Consider the following 16,581-nt stretch of genomic DNA (forward strand, 5'->3'; position numbering starts at 1 on the left):
CAAAATGCTGCCTGGCCTGATGAATTCCTTCACCATTTTGTGTGTGCTGCTCAGATTTCCAGCATCTGCAGATTTTCTCTTTTGTGATTGGAACCCTTTGACTGAATGAGCTTCCTCTAATGACTCCTGTTTCCCCTAATATCCCAAATATGTGTAGGTTGGTAGGGTAACTGACAACTGTAAATTGCCAACACAAGGAAATATGCAGATGTTGGAAATTCAAACAACACACACAAAATGCTGGTGGAACACAGCAGGCCAGGCAGCATCTATAGGGAGAAGCACTGTCGACATTTCAAGCCAAGACCCTTCGTCAGGACTGTAAATTGCCCCTCATGTGTAGGTGAGTAAAGAATCTTGGGAAATTAATTGAAATATAGGGAGAATAAAGTGTGACAAATGTAGGATAAGATGACACCAAGGTTAGTGGAGTTTGGATAGAAGGTTGGTGGAGTTGTGGATGGTGTAGATCATATGTTATATTGGGACAGTGCTAGGATGCAGAACTGAACTAAGAATTATCAGATGGAGTTCAACATGGGAAAGTGTGAAGTGATTCACTTTGGAAGATCAAATTTCAAAGCAGAACTCAAGATTCTTAGCAGTGTGGAGGAACAGAGGGATCTTGGGGTCCACATCATTAGATCACTCAAAGTTGCCACGCAAGTTGATAGGGTTCTTAAGAAAGCAGACAGTGTGTTAGCCCTCATTAGTCGGGGCTCAAGAGCTGCGAGGTAATGTTGCAGCTCTCTAAAACCACGGTTAGACCATGCCTGGAATAGTGCATTCAGTTCTGGTACCTCATTATAGCAAGGAAGAAAAAGCTTTAGAGAGGATGCAGAGATTTACCAGCATGCTGTCTGGATTAAAGAGCTTGTCTATTAGGATAGGTTGCGCAAGCCAGGGCTTTTTTGTTTATAGCAAAGAAGGAGCGAGGTGACTTGATAGAGGTGGACAAGATGAGAAGAGGCATAGATCAAGAGGATAGCCAGAGACTTTATCCAGGGTCGAAATGGTTAATGCCAGAGACATAATTTTAAGGTGGTTGGGGGAAAGTATATGGGGGATATCAGAGGCAGGTGATCCCATCCATCCTGCTTGTGGGCTGTTTATCCCACTCTCATCAGGAACATGCATCCATGCCATCACTACCATACTCAAAATGTTACTTTCCTCAAGCACTAAAACTGATCAACACCTTCACCGACTAACACACCACTATTTTATCATTTCCTGTCACCTTACATAGACACTCCTATACCTAGTGTCACTTTATGTACATAGAATAAATCTATGTATATAAGCATTATGTATTTAGTTTTTATTATTGTGTTCTTTATCTTGTTTTTTTGTGCTGCACAGATCTGGAGTAACAATTATTTCACTCTCCTTTACACTTCTGTACTGGAAATGACAAACAATCTTGAATAACTTATTCCTCCAAAAACATCTAAACAGACCAACAACGTAAAACACACACATGCCAGAGGAACTCAGCAGCACCTATTTAATTCCTCGTGTCTCAATGTTTCTTTCTCTGAATCAACTGCAATTATTTCAAAAGTAGATTTGAATACAGAATCGCATGGCCTTCCGCAAGTCCTGATGAGTGCTGCTTGAAAGTACTTTTACTTTCATGAGCAATGGTTCCTATAAATGCAAGGGGAACATGGGCCATCTCACACACGCTTTCTAAAAGAGCACAAATGCCACGAGTGGAGATATAATGGAGTAAAATAGACCAAATGTGAAGCTATCGCTTTAATATGTGTCAATATATAACATAGCCAAACGTTTGATTGATGATTTTTGCTTTCAGAGGTGCTCCAATGATTCAAAAAATGCTAAACTGAATCAAGACTGTCACAGAAATCCCTCCTGGCCTTTGCTGGGCACTCTGGACTGTTTCAATGGGTCACGAACACCTCGTCTCTGTGGGAGTCGGTGCCTGCTGAGTGTTGGTTCCCGGGATACCGGAACACGGCGCCGAGATAAGGCCCAGGCCCAGAGCCTGCATCCGGCTCGGTGACTAATCAGAATGAAAAGCAACATGTAACCCACGTACACCAGGCGCCGTCTCTTCCGCCAGCGGCGGATAATTTCCCACGCCCACCCCTGTGCCATTCTGCACAGTCCGATCCGACCTGACTTTGGTCAATTTCCCCCCCAAGTTTCAGCCTCACCATCTCGAACACGTCCTTCCCCTCCCGCGCCGCCGCTCCGCTTCACCCCTGGCGACAACTTCCGGCCTCGTGACCGCGGCTCGAGCGACTTCCGGCTCAGCTCACCGGCCGTTTGTCTTTTGGTGGAGTGACAGATTGGAGCAATGGCTTTTGCTTCGTCTCTTCTTTCCAGGAAAGACAAGTTAGAATCTATTTTTTAAGTATGTTAAGAGTTTTAGTAAATAAAAAAGGGTACACGGAGAAGACCAAACCCGAGATACTTCTCCCTCTCTCACCTTGTCTCCTTACCTGACAATCACATCCTACTGGTGCCCCTCCCCATGTTTTCTTTCTTCCATGGCCTTCTGTCCTCTCCTACTAGGTTCCCCTTCTCCAGCCCTGTACCTCTTTCACCAGTTACCCAACTCTACTTCACCCCTCCCGAATTCACCTAACACCTTGTGTTCCCCGCCCACCCTCGAACTCTCACTCCTCATCTTTTTTTTCTCCATTCCTGCTGAGTTTCTTGGCCTGAACGTCGACTGTACTCTTTTCTATAGGCGCTGCCTGGCCTGCTGAATTCCTCCAGCATTTTCTATGTGTTACTTGGATTTCCTGCATTTGAGCATCTGCAGCTTTGCTCCTGTTGGTGCTAAGATTCTGTGCACAGTTTATTTAAGGGAGGTATATTTGAAGGCTGTTTAAAGAAAGTTCAACAACTTCATTCTGGGGAAGGGGAAAACTGCAGATGAAATAAAGCAAAGGCTTTTGAAAGTACTCAGCAGGTCAGGCAGCATCTGTGAAAAACAAGCAGTTAATGTTTCAGTTCCCAAATGGGCCCCTTCATTGTGAAAGGGCCTCAGTCCTCAATCATTAACTCTTTTTCATTCCACCCATGCTGCCTGACCTACTGAGTACTTACAGCAATTTTTGCTTTGTTTGAGAGATGAAGGGCTTACATTATGAGGAAAAATTAAGCAGGTTGAGCCTCTGTTTACTGTAATTTAGAAAAAAAGATTACTTCATTGAACTGTGCAATGACAGATTAGGTGCTGAGGTGCTATCAAAATTTATGGGTAACATAGAAACATGGAATATGGTTTCAGAATAAAGGAATAGCAATTGAAGGTGAGTTGAAATGAATTTCTTTATTTCAGGAGGATGAAATATTTTGAAATTCTCCATCCCATTAAGTATATTTTAGATTGTAATAGAAAGGTTTTGGGATTCTAAATTGAGAAATAAAGGGATTGGAAGTAGAGTTGATGCCAAGATCACTTCAGCAATAATCTTATGGAATGGTGGACCACTTCCATTTCTCAGGTTTCAATTCTGTTTCAAAAATGGTTCATTTTCAACTGTTACTCAAAAATAACAGTACTGTACTTAAAGAGGATAAATTATCTACTCTAGATCCTATATTGTTGATGGAAATATGTGTGGGAGTACAAGGGTGTTAGCCATAATTTTACAAATATTTGCTGAAGTGTACTTGAAGAATGGATCAAAACAGATGTTATACTCTATCCAAAAAAAAATGCTGTAATGGTTTACAGTAACAACCAGTTAGTCAGTTTAACTTCAGTGGTGTGGAAACTTTGAGAAATAATAATTAGTGATGACAGTCAATTGAAGAAGAATGGCCACCCATTTTAATTCCACTTCCCATTCCAATATGTCTATCCATGGCCTCCTCTACTGGCATGATGAGGCCACACTGAGGTTGGAGGAACAACACCTTATATTACGTTTGGGTAGCCTCCAACCTGATGGCATGACCATCAATTTCTCAAACTTTCAGTAATGCCCCCAACCCCCCCCCACCGCATTTTCTATTTCCCATCCCCTTCTCCCACTCTCACCTCATCTCCTTGCCTGCCCTCCCTCTAGTGCTCCTTCCCCCTTTTTGTTTCTTCCAGGCCTTCTGGAAGTAGCAAAAATCAACTTCCCAGCTCTTTACTTCATCCTCCCCCTCAAGGTTTCACCTATCACCTGATGGTTCTCTCTCCCATTCCCTCACCTTTTAAGGCTACTCTTCAGCTTTTTTTCTCCAATCCTTCTGAAGGTTTTCAGCCCAAAATGTCAATTGTGCTTTTTTTTCCATTGATGGTGCCAGGCCTGCCAAGTTCCTCCAGCATATTGTGTGTGTTGAAGAATGGGTTCATTAGGGAAGATAAGCAAATTGTGATATATTTAAATCGGCTGATATGAGTAATTGAATGTTGGTGAGAACAATGCAATTGACATTATGTATGAAGCCTTTCAAAGGGCATTTGATAAAGCACTGGATAATGGGCTTGTCAAAGGACTGAAGCCACAAAATAAAAGGTACTTTAGAAGCATTGATTAAAAAATGGTGAACAAACAGTTAACATAGCATAGTAGTGAATAGTTGTTTTTCAACTACATCGCATCCATGCCAGGACCACCAGGCTCAAAAATTGTTGCTTTTCCTAAGGAGCAAGGCTGATCAACACATCCACCCACTAACTTAAGGTGGTATGGGGGGCAGGGGAGGAGGGTGGAGGCTACTGCACAGGAGCAAAGTAAGCTGCACAGTTGTAAAATTAGTCAGCTCTACCATGGGCACTAGCCTCCATAGTACCCAAGACAACTTTAAGGAGCGGTGCCTCAGAAGAGCGGTTTCCATCATCAAGGACTCCTACCTCGCAGGACTTGTCCTCTTCTCGTTACAACCAGGAAGGAGGTACAGAAGCCTGAAGGCACACATTCAGCAACTCAGGACCTGCTTCTTCTCTGCCATCCGATTTCTAAATGGACATTGAACCTATGAACACCATCTCACTACTTTTTTAAAATGTATGTTTTTGCACTACTTATTTTAATTTAACTTTTTAACATACATATATTTACAGTAATTCAGTTTTTTTTCTGTATTTGTCATGTATTGCACTGTACTGCTGCCACAAAGTTAATAAATTTCATGACATATGCTGGTGATATTAAACCAGATTCTGTTAGAGAGAAACTGTTCTTTTAGCATATGTGTTAAGGATCGAGGGCACAGGTTTAAAATCAAATTCGAAGTAGTTGTCATATGCACAAGTACTTGAACGTACAGATGCAATTAAGGAAAATACACCTTCTCCATATCATTGCAGCTCTGTAGGGATAAAGGTTCTGTTTAACCCTTTTTGCTAATACAATGATGGCTTGGAAATGGAAATTGGGAGGGGTAGGTCGGGGCAGGGAGGCAACCAAAGCATGATTGTACTATGGGTGCATCTCTTTCATAGATGTGAGTTGTACATTTGTTATGTACTGCACAAACCTCCTTCGTACTATGCTTTCTCGATTTAAAAAAACAAAAATATTGCTGAGAAAAAAGCTTATTTGCAGCAACCCATTAAAATAATTTGAAGATAAATTATTTTGCAACAAGTGGTTAGATCCTAGATTTAGTTAATGCATTGGAGGACACAAATTCAGTCTATGACTTCAAGTGAATCTAAACAAGTACTTGAAAGGAAAAATGTTTCAGATATATGATGAAAGGATAGAATAGTGGAACTTGTTCTTACTATTTCTGACTCTATGCAAATGTACTGTTACATGCATTTGCATGGTACTTCTACATGTTAAAAGCCTAAGAAGTAATGAGGCAAAAATTGACACCATGCCAAAGAAAATAATCAAAAGCTTTGTCAAAGGTTTAGGTTTTAACTGCATCTTGAAGGAGCAATAAATTATTCAAATACATAGAGCTATTAAAAGGGAGTCACGCATGTACAATCCATTGCATTTTCTGTTGTATGGTTATTATTGGAACAATCATTAATAAGGGTTAAACATACTATTTTATACATTTATGTATAGGATATGTGGATTTCTTTTTTGCCCTTTGAAGCAGTTGAAAGGAACATTGGTCAAGAAAAGATTGGGTGAAACTAGCCTGTATATTGATATATAGTTAATGTATAAATATTTGCAAAAAATTGGTGATGAATTTCTCAGGATGCTATCCTTATCCCTTCACATTGGTGAGTTTAATTAAATTCTTCCCCCCAAAAGCATTAGCTCTTGGTTCACCAGATTAATATCCATTGCCTCCGTTAGTCCCAGTCTATTAAAACTTCCCTGTAGCATCAGCAATCTAGCCAAACTTGTCATCAGTATACTTCAAATCATTGCCGCTTTACTTAAATTCAAATTTCAGGTATACAATATGAAAGGCAGTGGACCTGGTGCTGTGCAGGACCACTGTTTTCATGTTATCTACTTGAGATTTTCCTGCAGTACTACAACGTCACAAACACTCACATTGATAATCACCTTTTCCTTTTTCCCAAAGATCCAATTTTCAATCCAATCCTCTTGCTCAAATCTGCATCTTGAGCTCTTCTATTTGATGGTCTTTCCTGTAAAGATTGCTCAGGAAGTGGGAAATATCCTGGATATTACACAAGACATAGGATATTCATTCAGTAGGTTTAAGGAGTCCCACCATGTATCTCTTTACTAAAATAAGATCAAAAACTCCAACAGGCAGGAAAAAACCCAGCTGTGATACCAATCAATAGACTTCCTGTTGACTACCGATGTCACTGTTTGTTACTTGTGTTCTCTACAATATAATCTTGCTTCTGTTGTTGCTACACTCAGGTAAGTTTGCTTGAGTCACTGAGCAGTGTCTCATTTCCTCTATACTGAATTGCCCCACTGAACATATTTCCAGGTTTCTCACTTCATTCAAGTTGCACATTACATTTGCAATTTCCATTCACCCTTTATTCAGCAATTCTGGCACTGAAATTATTCCTGAGATCGTGTTTAATTCAAGTTGCAATCAAATCCAATTGCATGCTGTACAACTATACATCTGCATAGCTAGTAACTAAGATATTGGAAAAATGGAATTACAAAAAGATGTTCAACTTCAGTCATTGGGACTTTATGGAATAAAGGTTTATTCTGGAGTAATGTTCTAATTTTCTTACATTGAGTATTAGGGAAGCACGTAATTGCAGTCAATGGGAACAATTTAGCAACTTGTTATACTTTATAGTTCTTTGGGATGATCTCTGTGTGATTTCTGAGAGCTAAGGTGTTCTGTCTCTCCCTGATTTGAATGGCCAGAAACCAGATATTCCCGTAAGTTGAGAGGATACCACATTTTATGGTCTTATGGTCCTATTTTTCAAGAAGACTTTAAGGATGTTCTAAAACATTCTCTATGCCCTCTAAACCATTGCCTGTGGTAGAGCTCAGAGTAGAGTGCATGTTGTTGATGTGACCCTAGTACTCATAGTCAGAGTCTCTGATGGGGATGTTGGCCTTGGAGGGGACACCAATCCTACCAAAGGATTTGGAAGATTTTGCAGAGGGAGTCATGATGATACTTTGCCAGTGTTTTGGGTTGCCTGCTTAAGTTTTGTCTCTGAAGCATACAACATTGTAGGGTACACTCCCTGTACCAAAAAAATTGTTTTAGTTGGCCTTTCAACACCCTTTTCCTCAGTTACTGAAGGCTGTCTTGACACACATGAGGTGACAGTGAATATCAATACCAATGTATGACTTCACTGAAAAACGATCCTATCTACTTTCGAAGATCACAGAGGTGATGAGAATGGAACATCTGGTTTTGAAATGTGCATGCATCCAAGCATTGTTAGCATACTATAATTTAACAACTATGCTTGAGTGATCTTGGATCTGGACCGGAGGTGTTGAGGATTGAAATTTCTTAACTATCCTGTAAGTTAACTCCACTGAAGTGGAAGGTTTTTGGAGCTGGGATACAGAAGTGCAATGAGGGAATTTGAGGACCGAGTTGGTGTAATGGAATTTAGGTGGATGGATTGATCAAAATTACAGCTTGCGCATCATTGTATATGATGAATGTGAATAATAATTACTGAAGACTCCAAATTTGAGATGGATCCTCTGTAACCCCTCTTTGTTGATGAAGTGAAAGACTTTTCAGAGATTGCTATAGGCCGTAGACTGGTATTGCTCCCTGCATTTTTAATGGATTTGTCATACAGTCAAGGTAATAAAATCCTCTGTAGAATAAAAATGATGAATAAAAAATGTACAATTGTGGGAGGAGTTCTTCAGCACCTGCGAGGAGATTATTGAGGAAAATTCTTGTGACTTTCTCTTTAACAGGGATTTTGAACATGTTTTTTCATTTGAAGTTCAAGTTTATTGTCATCTGACATTTCATATATATAACCAAATGAAACAACGTACCTCTGGACCACAGTGCACCCAGTCAACATGCATCCTACACAGCACATAGACCTAAATAGGTGTAGCACTGATAAACAGTAAACAGCTACATGCCCTTGGTGGTAGCACGGTATTCATTGGGATGACAGGCAGAAGAGGGAAGAAACTGTTAACCAGTCTGGCAGATGAGATCACCATATTACTGCTTTAATTTCAGCAAATTAGTTTGAATTAACCAGAACTATGATCACAAAAGTACTCAATTTAAAAAATGGTTTCAGCTGCATTTATTTGCTTTGATTCCACATTCATTAATATAAACAAAAAGCTCATGATCTATTATGAAATTTTCATCTAACTACCCTCTATTGGTGTGAGGCCACTAGTTACCGTGTAGAATGAATGGTAAACTATTTCACCTGCTAAGTGTTTCCAACGTTTACTATTTTTTTTTCAGAATCTGACTTTTTAAAATTTTCTTTTCCACTGCTTCCAAATATATAATGATCTTCCAGATTACAAGATAACCTATATATAACAGTTTAAACTTCGAGTGGTAACAGAAATACCAGAACTTCTGATCGAAAGCTGGGTCAATTGGATCTCTTAACTCCAGTTTGGACAATGGCTCGAGTTCTGCTAACATGCCTAGTGTTGACTTAACAACTCCATCCCTGGTGCCACGCCAAAAACAGGGAACCTTCAATTTCCGATGAAGGTCAGGGCGCGCATCATTTCAATAGCGCACAATCAACAGCATCTCAAAAATAACACTGGTCAGTCTTTACGTTTAGGCATGTATTTAAAAATATATTTTCTATTGTACCTCGCATAACAAGAGCACTAAAAAGCGGGAAGGCTAATTATGGATATGAAATGCGCCATTTACTTGGCCAGAATAGACAACAAATCTGTTTCACCGTTTGATGACTTGGTTTCGATCTCCGGTATTCTCAGTAACTTCCTCAAACACCTCCCATCCCATTTCTCTTATGTTTAAATGTTCATCAACACGCAAATAAGGTGGTTTCCTTCCTGCCAACCGTGAGAATGGAAAACTTAGAACAGAGTAAAAAAAATGAAAACACGAGGAAACACGCAAGTCGGCATTGCGACCCATAACGGATTAGCATATACGCCTAGTATAACGAGGTAGTCCATGTTATATTTTAATATATTTAATACTTCCTTAGGGTATAAAAGATTCTAGATCTTATTGCAGTTATTTCGCTTTCACTTTGTGGAAGTGCAACCAAGTACTGTAAAACAAACCTATTTCGTTAGTATTTCTCAAATGATTATATTTTAATTTAAGATAACATTTTGCCACTCTATCTTGCTGCAGGTGGTGACTGTGAATAAAACTGCCTTGTAATCAATTAATATCTTAAAGTCCTTCGGACTTATTAAAGCTGTGCAGATTGTTATGTCTTTGTCTAATCGGGAATCGATACGTAGAGAAGAGTATGTAAAATAGCAGTATGCAAAGCGATATGCTCTGTAAGATTGCCGCAACGTCACTAGGGTGGGACGTTTCCGCAGCGAGCGTGGAGGAAGGGTATATAAACACGCGAAGCTGATCAGTAGTAGTATTTCCAGAGCATCGGCGATCTTAAATTTTCGCTTTGGATACCTTTTACTTCTTTAGCTTTGCCATTCATACGTAGTTGTTTCTGTATATTGTTCCGATAAGACAGAGTTTTAGAATAGTCCTGGGATGTTCGCACTGGGCATCTAGAGCATACCATACCGTGGCTATTTCACATCAGAACTTCAACGCGCTGACATAGAGGACCGATAAGTAGCTTTTGGGGAAAGCAATCTTCATTCAAGGAAACCTTCAGCTTGGAAATTGCGCTGCAATGCACTTATTTCACCTCAAGATTTCTTTTGTTTTAATATCGATTGTACTTTATAGTCAAATTGGAAATATAGTGACAACGCGTAAGTAATGCTTTCATCTTTTAGTAATGACGGGAAATGCAATATCTAGGAGAAAGGGAAAAAACTTAAAATTCTAGAAGGTGGAATATGTATCACTGTTTAATTTTCCGGATATTAACTGTTTTAGTACATTGCTAATTTATTGTAAATGTGTACTGTTCTTGAATTTGCTGGGACTGGAACTCAATCTTAAAAAGAATAGTTCTGTTAATACATCGATCAGCTGAACAGCGGCAGTGGCTTGACCCTGCAACACGCTCTAAGTGCTTTAAAAGTAGCGAGTAAGATATTGAAGGTTTAGGGGGTGGGTGGAGATATTTCTCAGTACAGTAGTGAATTAACTATTAAGAATCATTTAAAAGTAACAGAGTTACGTAGTGATCACAGTGGCAAACTACACTTAATACACTCTGTTCTGAATACTTGAAAAAATGCCGCCTTTTTGAGTGTAGAGAAACTAGAGAAATTCCACACACACCCCTTTACACGCTATTTATCTATTTCTTTATATTAGTAGTTGCTATGGAACTTCATCATTAAGTGAACAGTATGTAGTATTTTGAAAGTAATCTCAGGGTGTAGTATTTTGGAAGCTGGTAGTTTTCAAGATTTCGGAAAGAGAGGTTGTGAAATATGGGGTGCATTCTGTGGTATCTGTATAATTACTGTTTTCGGATCTAACTTGTAGATATAGCGAAGCTCCTTCAAATCTACCGATTTATCACTTCTCAGCATTAACTCTGATCTCTGGCCCGGAACTTGGAAGCAGTGGTGTGCATTGCGATCTCAAAGATTCAGATGTACTGTATTTAGATTTCCTTCTAGTTGTTTTTTGTTCGCGTAATCCTGCGTTAAATAGGTTCTTCTATCGTTTTAGGAACACCGTGGGCTACTTTTCTTTTCACGGGGATTCTATTGTTGTAACAATGGATTCTCAACTAGCTGATGAGGCCAATGAGCGACCCGCACATTGCCTCAGGTCTGACCTGAGCTGTTTGACAGGGTAAAATGAGTGGCAGTACACTTCAAGCATTTATAAACACGAGAAATCCTGCAGATGCTGGAAATCCAAAGCAACACACACAAAATGCTGGAGGAACTGAACAGGTCAGGCAGCATCCATAGAACTGAACAAACAGTCGACACTGAGACCCTCGGGCATTTATGCTGCGTTCCCGCTCAACGGTCTCGACTTCCTCGATAACACTTGAATGTTTTTTTTCCCACTTAAAGCCGTCTTAGGTCAGAGATTGTCACCATTCGGAATGACTTTAAATCTTTCGCTTTGGCACCTCGTTTTGCTTTTGCTTAACGGGTCAGAATGGAGTATGTTTCAAGAGTCGAGCGTCAGGCATGCGAAGAACGTAATCTGTCTACCTGAGCTGGCTGTCTTGTCCTGTCAGAATTCGGTTTATTATCACGGTTTAAATTGCCTGAAATCTGTTGTTTTGTGGCAGCAACACGGTGCAAAAGTATAAAATTACTATAAACTACAAAGTAAATAAAGAATACAAAAAAGAATAACGAGGTAGTGTTCATGAGTTCATGCACGGTTTAGAAATCGGATGTGTTGGGCTGAGAACAGATCCTCCGAGATGTTGACACCCAGGAACTTAATGCTGCCAATCCTTTCCACCGCTGACCTCTCAATGAAGACTGGTGGGTGTTTTCCTGACTTTCCTATCCTGAAGCTCACAATCAATTCTTTACGTCTTACTGACATCGACTATGATGTTGTTATCGCGATATTACTCAACCAGCCCATCTATCTCACTCCTGTACCTCTCCGCTTTGCTACCTGTGACTTTATCAACAGTGGTGTCACCTGCATATTTGTAAATGACTGAGTTGTGCTTACCCATACAGTCAACAGTGTAGATGTAGAGAGTGAAGCAGTAGGCGAAACACGCATCCTTGAAGAGCGCCTGTGATTTTGTTGACTAGGTTCTCCAAAGCAGGGTGGAGAGCCAATGAGATTGTGTCGCTGCGGACCTTTTGCGAACTAGAGCGGGTTCAGTAGCAATAAGTTCCATCCATTACTAACTGCAATAAAGCATTTCATTACGGTAGACGTAGGTGCTAGAGAACTTATTGGTAGTATCTGTCCAGCGATTGGAGGTGACAGGCATACAGGAGGGCGATGATTGCATTTCCTCAGTAGACTTTGAGCTTCGAGCTGTACATGAGGTTCACGCCCTTGACCCTTTTACTCAGTTGGTCCAATAGTAGGTGTAATTACTATGCATTAGTGAAAGAATGGGTGGTATCCATTCTAGCAATTTTATAATTTGTGCCAGATTTATTAATAATCCAGCTATAGTAAATTATATAAACGTAATTGCATTTATGTTTAAAATTTACAAACAGAAGTTTCTGCTTTCCAACGTTTCTAACAAGGGAGACAAAACATGTTCACTACTGGAAATTTGATATCAAACCAGGAAATGTTGAAACTATTCCGAAACGCTTTTTGACCTCGTGAGCAGTTTTTCATTTCTCTATTTTTTTGGGTAACGTAACTAAGCTACTAAACTATATAATAATGCGACCCTTGTGTGGCTTTTAGCTTGTTCATAAATAAGATTCGCAGACAAGGTGAAGGGCAGGTGACGGGAAGTGAGGGCCGGTGATCCACCGGAGAAATACCAAACAGTTTTTGCACTTCTGGGGGTGGGGTGGATAGTCGGCTAATTTATAGGCGCTACAAAGGCAGGATCTCAAACACACACAATGATAGCTCATGGCAGTTGTAAGCCCAACCTACCGCAGTTCATGTTACGTCAGTCTCGGGTTCGTTCTCAATTCAGGTGATTCGAGAGAGGATCGGTGCATTAAAGCAGTAAATGAATGGCTTTCAAAAATACAAATTGCCTCTTTTTTTCCCACTTCGGTCTCAAATGATTGCTGTTGCGACTTAAATATCTTTGTCTAATAATGACACATGGAATATGACTTGCGCAAATTTCAATAGTAATTTAGTAATAATATAACATTTCTTCATTTATAAAGATTCACCAATAAATGTGAAGTTTTGCATTCTTAAGCAAATAAAATGCAATAGGTTATAGAATCGACAGAGTTGAACGCCGTACCATGACTACCATCCGACTGATCCTTTCCAACGGTGGTCTGGAATATTAAATACACAAATCGATTAAATCCACGTTTAGTTTTGGTTTAGTTTATAAAACAGAACTCAGTTAAATTATTTAAATCAAACAAAAAAAACCGAAATAAATGGAACCTTGTATTAATTGGTGACAATTTCAAGGAAATGTACGTAATAAGTTAATACAGAACAAGGCTTAATTTCTTTGCTCAAACTCGAATTCCAAAGGTCAGGAATTATTCAAACTAATTGTGTAATTCTCTATATATAGGACATTCATTCTCCAGCAGACGGTAGAAGTTTAAGCGAATTTCATAGTGCGTCTATCTTCTTTGGTTGGAAGTGTTATCTCCCACATCAAAGATACAGAAGGCGCCAGAGTGACTTCTAGTAGTAGTGGTATGGAAGGACATTCAACAATTTCAGATTTGCCTATGAAATGTAAATTAAATCGTTTTGTGCTCTGAACTATTCCGCAGATGATTAATTTAGAGGATCAGCAAAAAATGAGAAGTCTTTTAGTAAGTGCACCTAGAAGTGAAGTCTAATCGGATACTATACACAGTATATTTACCACAAATCGTTGTTTCGTATAACCAACAGCAAAATCTTGCACTTTAGTTAATCACAAACAAGAGAAAATCTGCAGATGCTGGAAATCCAACCGACACACACAAAATGCTGGAGGAACTCAACTGGCCAGGTAGTATCTATGGAAAAGAGTACAGTAGACGTTTTGGGACCTTCTTGCTGAAGGATCTTGGCCCAAAATGTCGACTGCTCTTTTCCATAGATGCTGCCTGGCCTGCTGAGTTCCGCCAGCATTTTGTGTCTGTTGCACGTTAATTAATATGTTAAACTAGATGTCTTATATGTAACAGTTTTAATTTGGTATAGACCTACTCTCCTGATCAGAAGTTTTTTAAAATGTATTAAGACCTTTCATGTAGAAATAGTGAAATAGTTTGATATTTTCATTCTCAAGTCATTTGGAATCCTGGCTGTGATAAGAGCTCTTCATTACTTACTAATTTACAGCATTTCAGAGAGGCTGGACAACATAGCCATAACAAGTTGGTTAATTTCATAGGATAGCACGTCAACATTCAGTGTATTAATGAATCTTAACAAAATAAGGACGTTTCCTTTGGAAACCAGAAAACGTGGATCTAAAGTGATCTTTATGAAGTAGCACAAGTATTGTTTGTTAGTCCAAATTGAAACTTAGTAACTTAATGAGTGACTAATCAGTGAATTCACAACAGAAAATAAATGCACTTTTCTTCATTCTCATTACCATTGGAGTAACCAAGTGAATCCAGACAACCTGACTCAAACAATAAATAAGCCGATTTAAAATTGAAATTCTCAATCATCATCCAGAGTTTATCTTCCTTTCAGCATTTTACTGTAGGAAGCAACATTAAAGCTGTGTGACTGCAAGTATATAATAGATTTTTTTTTCTTTGTAGGATATAGGAATGCAACATTTTGTTGGAATCTATAAACATTTATTCTAAATTAGAGGTCACTGAACATGATCATGAAAGGGCTTTCTATTGTGCCAAAGTATGTCATTGCTTTTCACTGCTGATTGTTCTGGTCATAGACCTTAGAGCTATCCTTTACACCACCTCTGGAGTTCAGAAGGATTTATTTTACTCTATTGCCCTGCTTCCAGCTAAGTTACAGGGATATTCAGAGAAGAGAGAGCAGTGGTAATCTTCCAAAAGCTTCCAGCTTTTTGTTACCACAGCTGATAATGAATACTTACCTGTGAACTTCAGATTTATGCATAATTAAGATAGAAAAAGATATTTGTTCTGCTTTTCACCTTTTTGATTACAGCAACATTTATATTTGACAATATAAGTAACAATGCATGAGTTAATGGCTAATGAGGCTTGAAAAATGTGCAGAATGGCCACTGGACAAAACCATTGCTGCATGATTGATAACTTTGTTACAAGCTATTAGCTATTTAGGCTTCAACAGTTAGGGTTCTGAACACACCATGATCTGTTAAAGTGAATTGCATTTATATTCTATTAAAACAAATGTAATCTGATTTAAAATAAAACAATTCACTTAATACCCATTTCACACAAAGGTAATTGAATTAGAATATGTTTGCCTATATAAAATTACTGATGCATATTAAAAGCAAGTCAGTGTTGAAGAAAAATATGTTTAGGCACCTTGCTTCAGAGCAATTTCTGTAATTAATATTATTTTATTTCATTATTGTTTAATTACAATCAATTCCCATAATGATAGGAAAACCAACAGTAATATATTCCACAAATTGATTAATTTCTAAATGAACACTAATCTGGATATATTCAATAATCTTCAACTGAAAGAAACCTTTATAACTATGTTGTCTAAAATGCACTGCAATATAAATTCAAACAACAAAATCATATTGCAAAATTAGGAATTTACCTGTTCAGATTCTTAGAACTATTTGGTTTTTGAACTACTGTCAGATGTGCATTTGACTAACTTCTAATTCAGTTTACTTACATTCACTTCAATTTAGTATCTTTCACTATAACTTTTCCTCAAATTTACAATTTCAGTCTTATCAAAACCTGTAATTTACTTTCGTCAACTATATCGATTATGACTGAAAGAGACAGGGATAAACCTAAACTATTCATGAGCATTAGTGACAATGATTGTTGTTGTTGCTCAGGTACTGCTTTACTTGGTAAAACTAACTGTCTGAAATACAGAAATGCACTTCTATACAAAATTCATATGGCAAACTTAGAATTGTTTGTGCGGACAACTAACTTGTAAATTCCTGCATTAGTATTTCCCACCATTTTAATTTATAGAAGACTCTTGTAATGTTTGAGCATAAGTTGAAAAGTTTTCTTGAGAATTGAAGGGTTCATACATCCATATACTGTAGATTATTGAATAAGGTAAGTAATACTGGAATTTATTTTATGTGGGTCTTGCATTTCTGTGTTCTTCGACTCCTTCATGTTGGAATTACAAATAAGTAATCTCAATGTTGTGTAGATCACCACAGGGTAGGCTCCTAATGGTCACTTGGACAGACAAGTTGATAAATTGCAATGTATTTTCAGGCAGTGACCCTTTAACAAATATGTGTCAAAATAAAGGGATTAAGTTTTAACCCTTTAGAAAATGCTGGAG

General features: G+C 38.6%; 2 protein-coding genes and 1 long non-coding RNA gene across 4 annotated transcripts in view; 1 reads left to right on the forward strand and 2 right to left on the reverse strand.

Annotated features, from left to right (window-relative positions):
* The window catches only part of pomp (proteasome maturation protein), a 30,951-nt gene extending 28,613 nt beyond the window's left edge, over window positions 1–2,338 (reverse strand). The window contains exon 1 of the mRNA XM_059964135.1: window positions 2,184–2,338. Coding sequence (XP_059820118.1) covers window positions 2,184–2,186 — 3 coding nt within the window. The 5' untranslated portion in view covers window positions 2,187–2,338. The remainder of the gene's footprint in view (window positions 1–2,183) is intronic.
* A 62-nt stretch (window positions 2,339–2,400) lies between these two features.
* Window positions 2,401–16,581, forward strand: part of flt1 (fms related receptor tyrosine kinase 1) — a 171,100-nt gene continuing 156,919 nt past the window's right edge. Inside the window, exon 1 of one of the 2 annotated variants that reach the window (XM_059964134.1) lies at window positions 2,401–3,290. Coding sequence is in view for 1 of the 2 variants with exons in the window: in XM_059964133.1 (XP_059820116.1) it covers window positions 10,220–10,301 (82 nt within the window). In the remaining variant the exon portion in view is untranslated. Of the gene's footprint in view, window positions 3,291–9,963; window positions 10,302–16,581 lie in introns of those variants that run through there. The other variant, XM_059964133.1, reaches the window with a different exon arrangement.
* On the reverse strand, window positions 3,323–12,454 carry LOC132391228 (uncharacterized). Its single transcript, XR_009511128.1, has 3 exons — window positions 12,160–12,454; window positions 6,456–6,573; window positions 3,323–4,933 (listed from the first exon to the last, which is right to left on the reverse strand). It is a non-coding gene; the product is annotated as an uncharacterized LOC132391228 (long non-coding RNA).

The sequence above is a fragment of the Hypanus sabinus genome, chromosome 3 (genome assembly GCF_030144855.1).
Source record: "Hypanus sabinus isolate sHypSab1 chromosome 3, sHypSab1.hap1, whole genome shotgun sequence".
Lineage (NCBI taxonomy): Eukaryota > Metazoa > Chordata > Chondrichthyes > Myliobatiformes > Dasyatidae > Hypanus > Hypanus sabinus.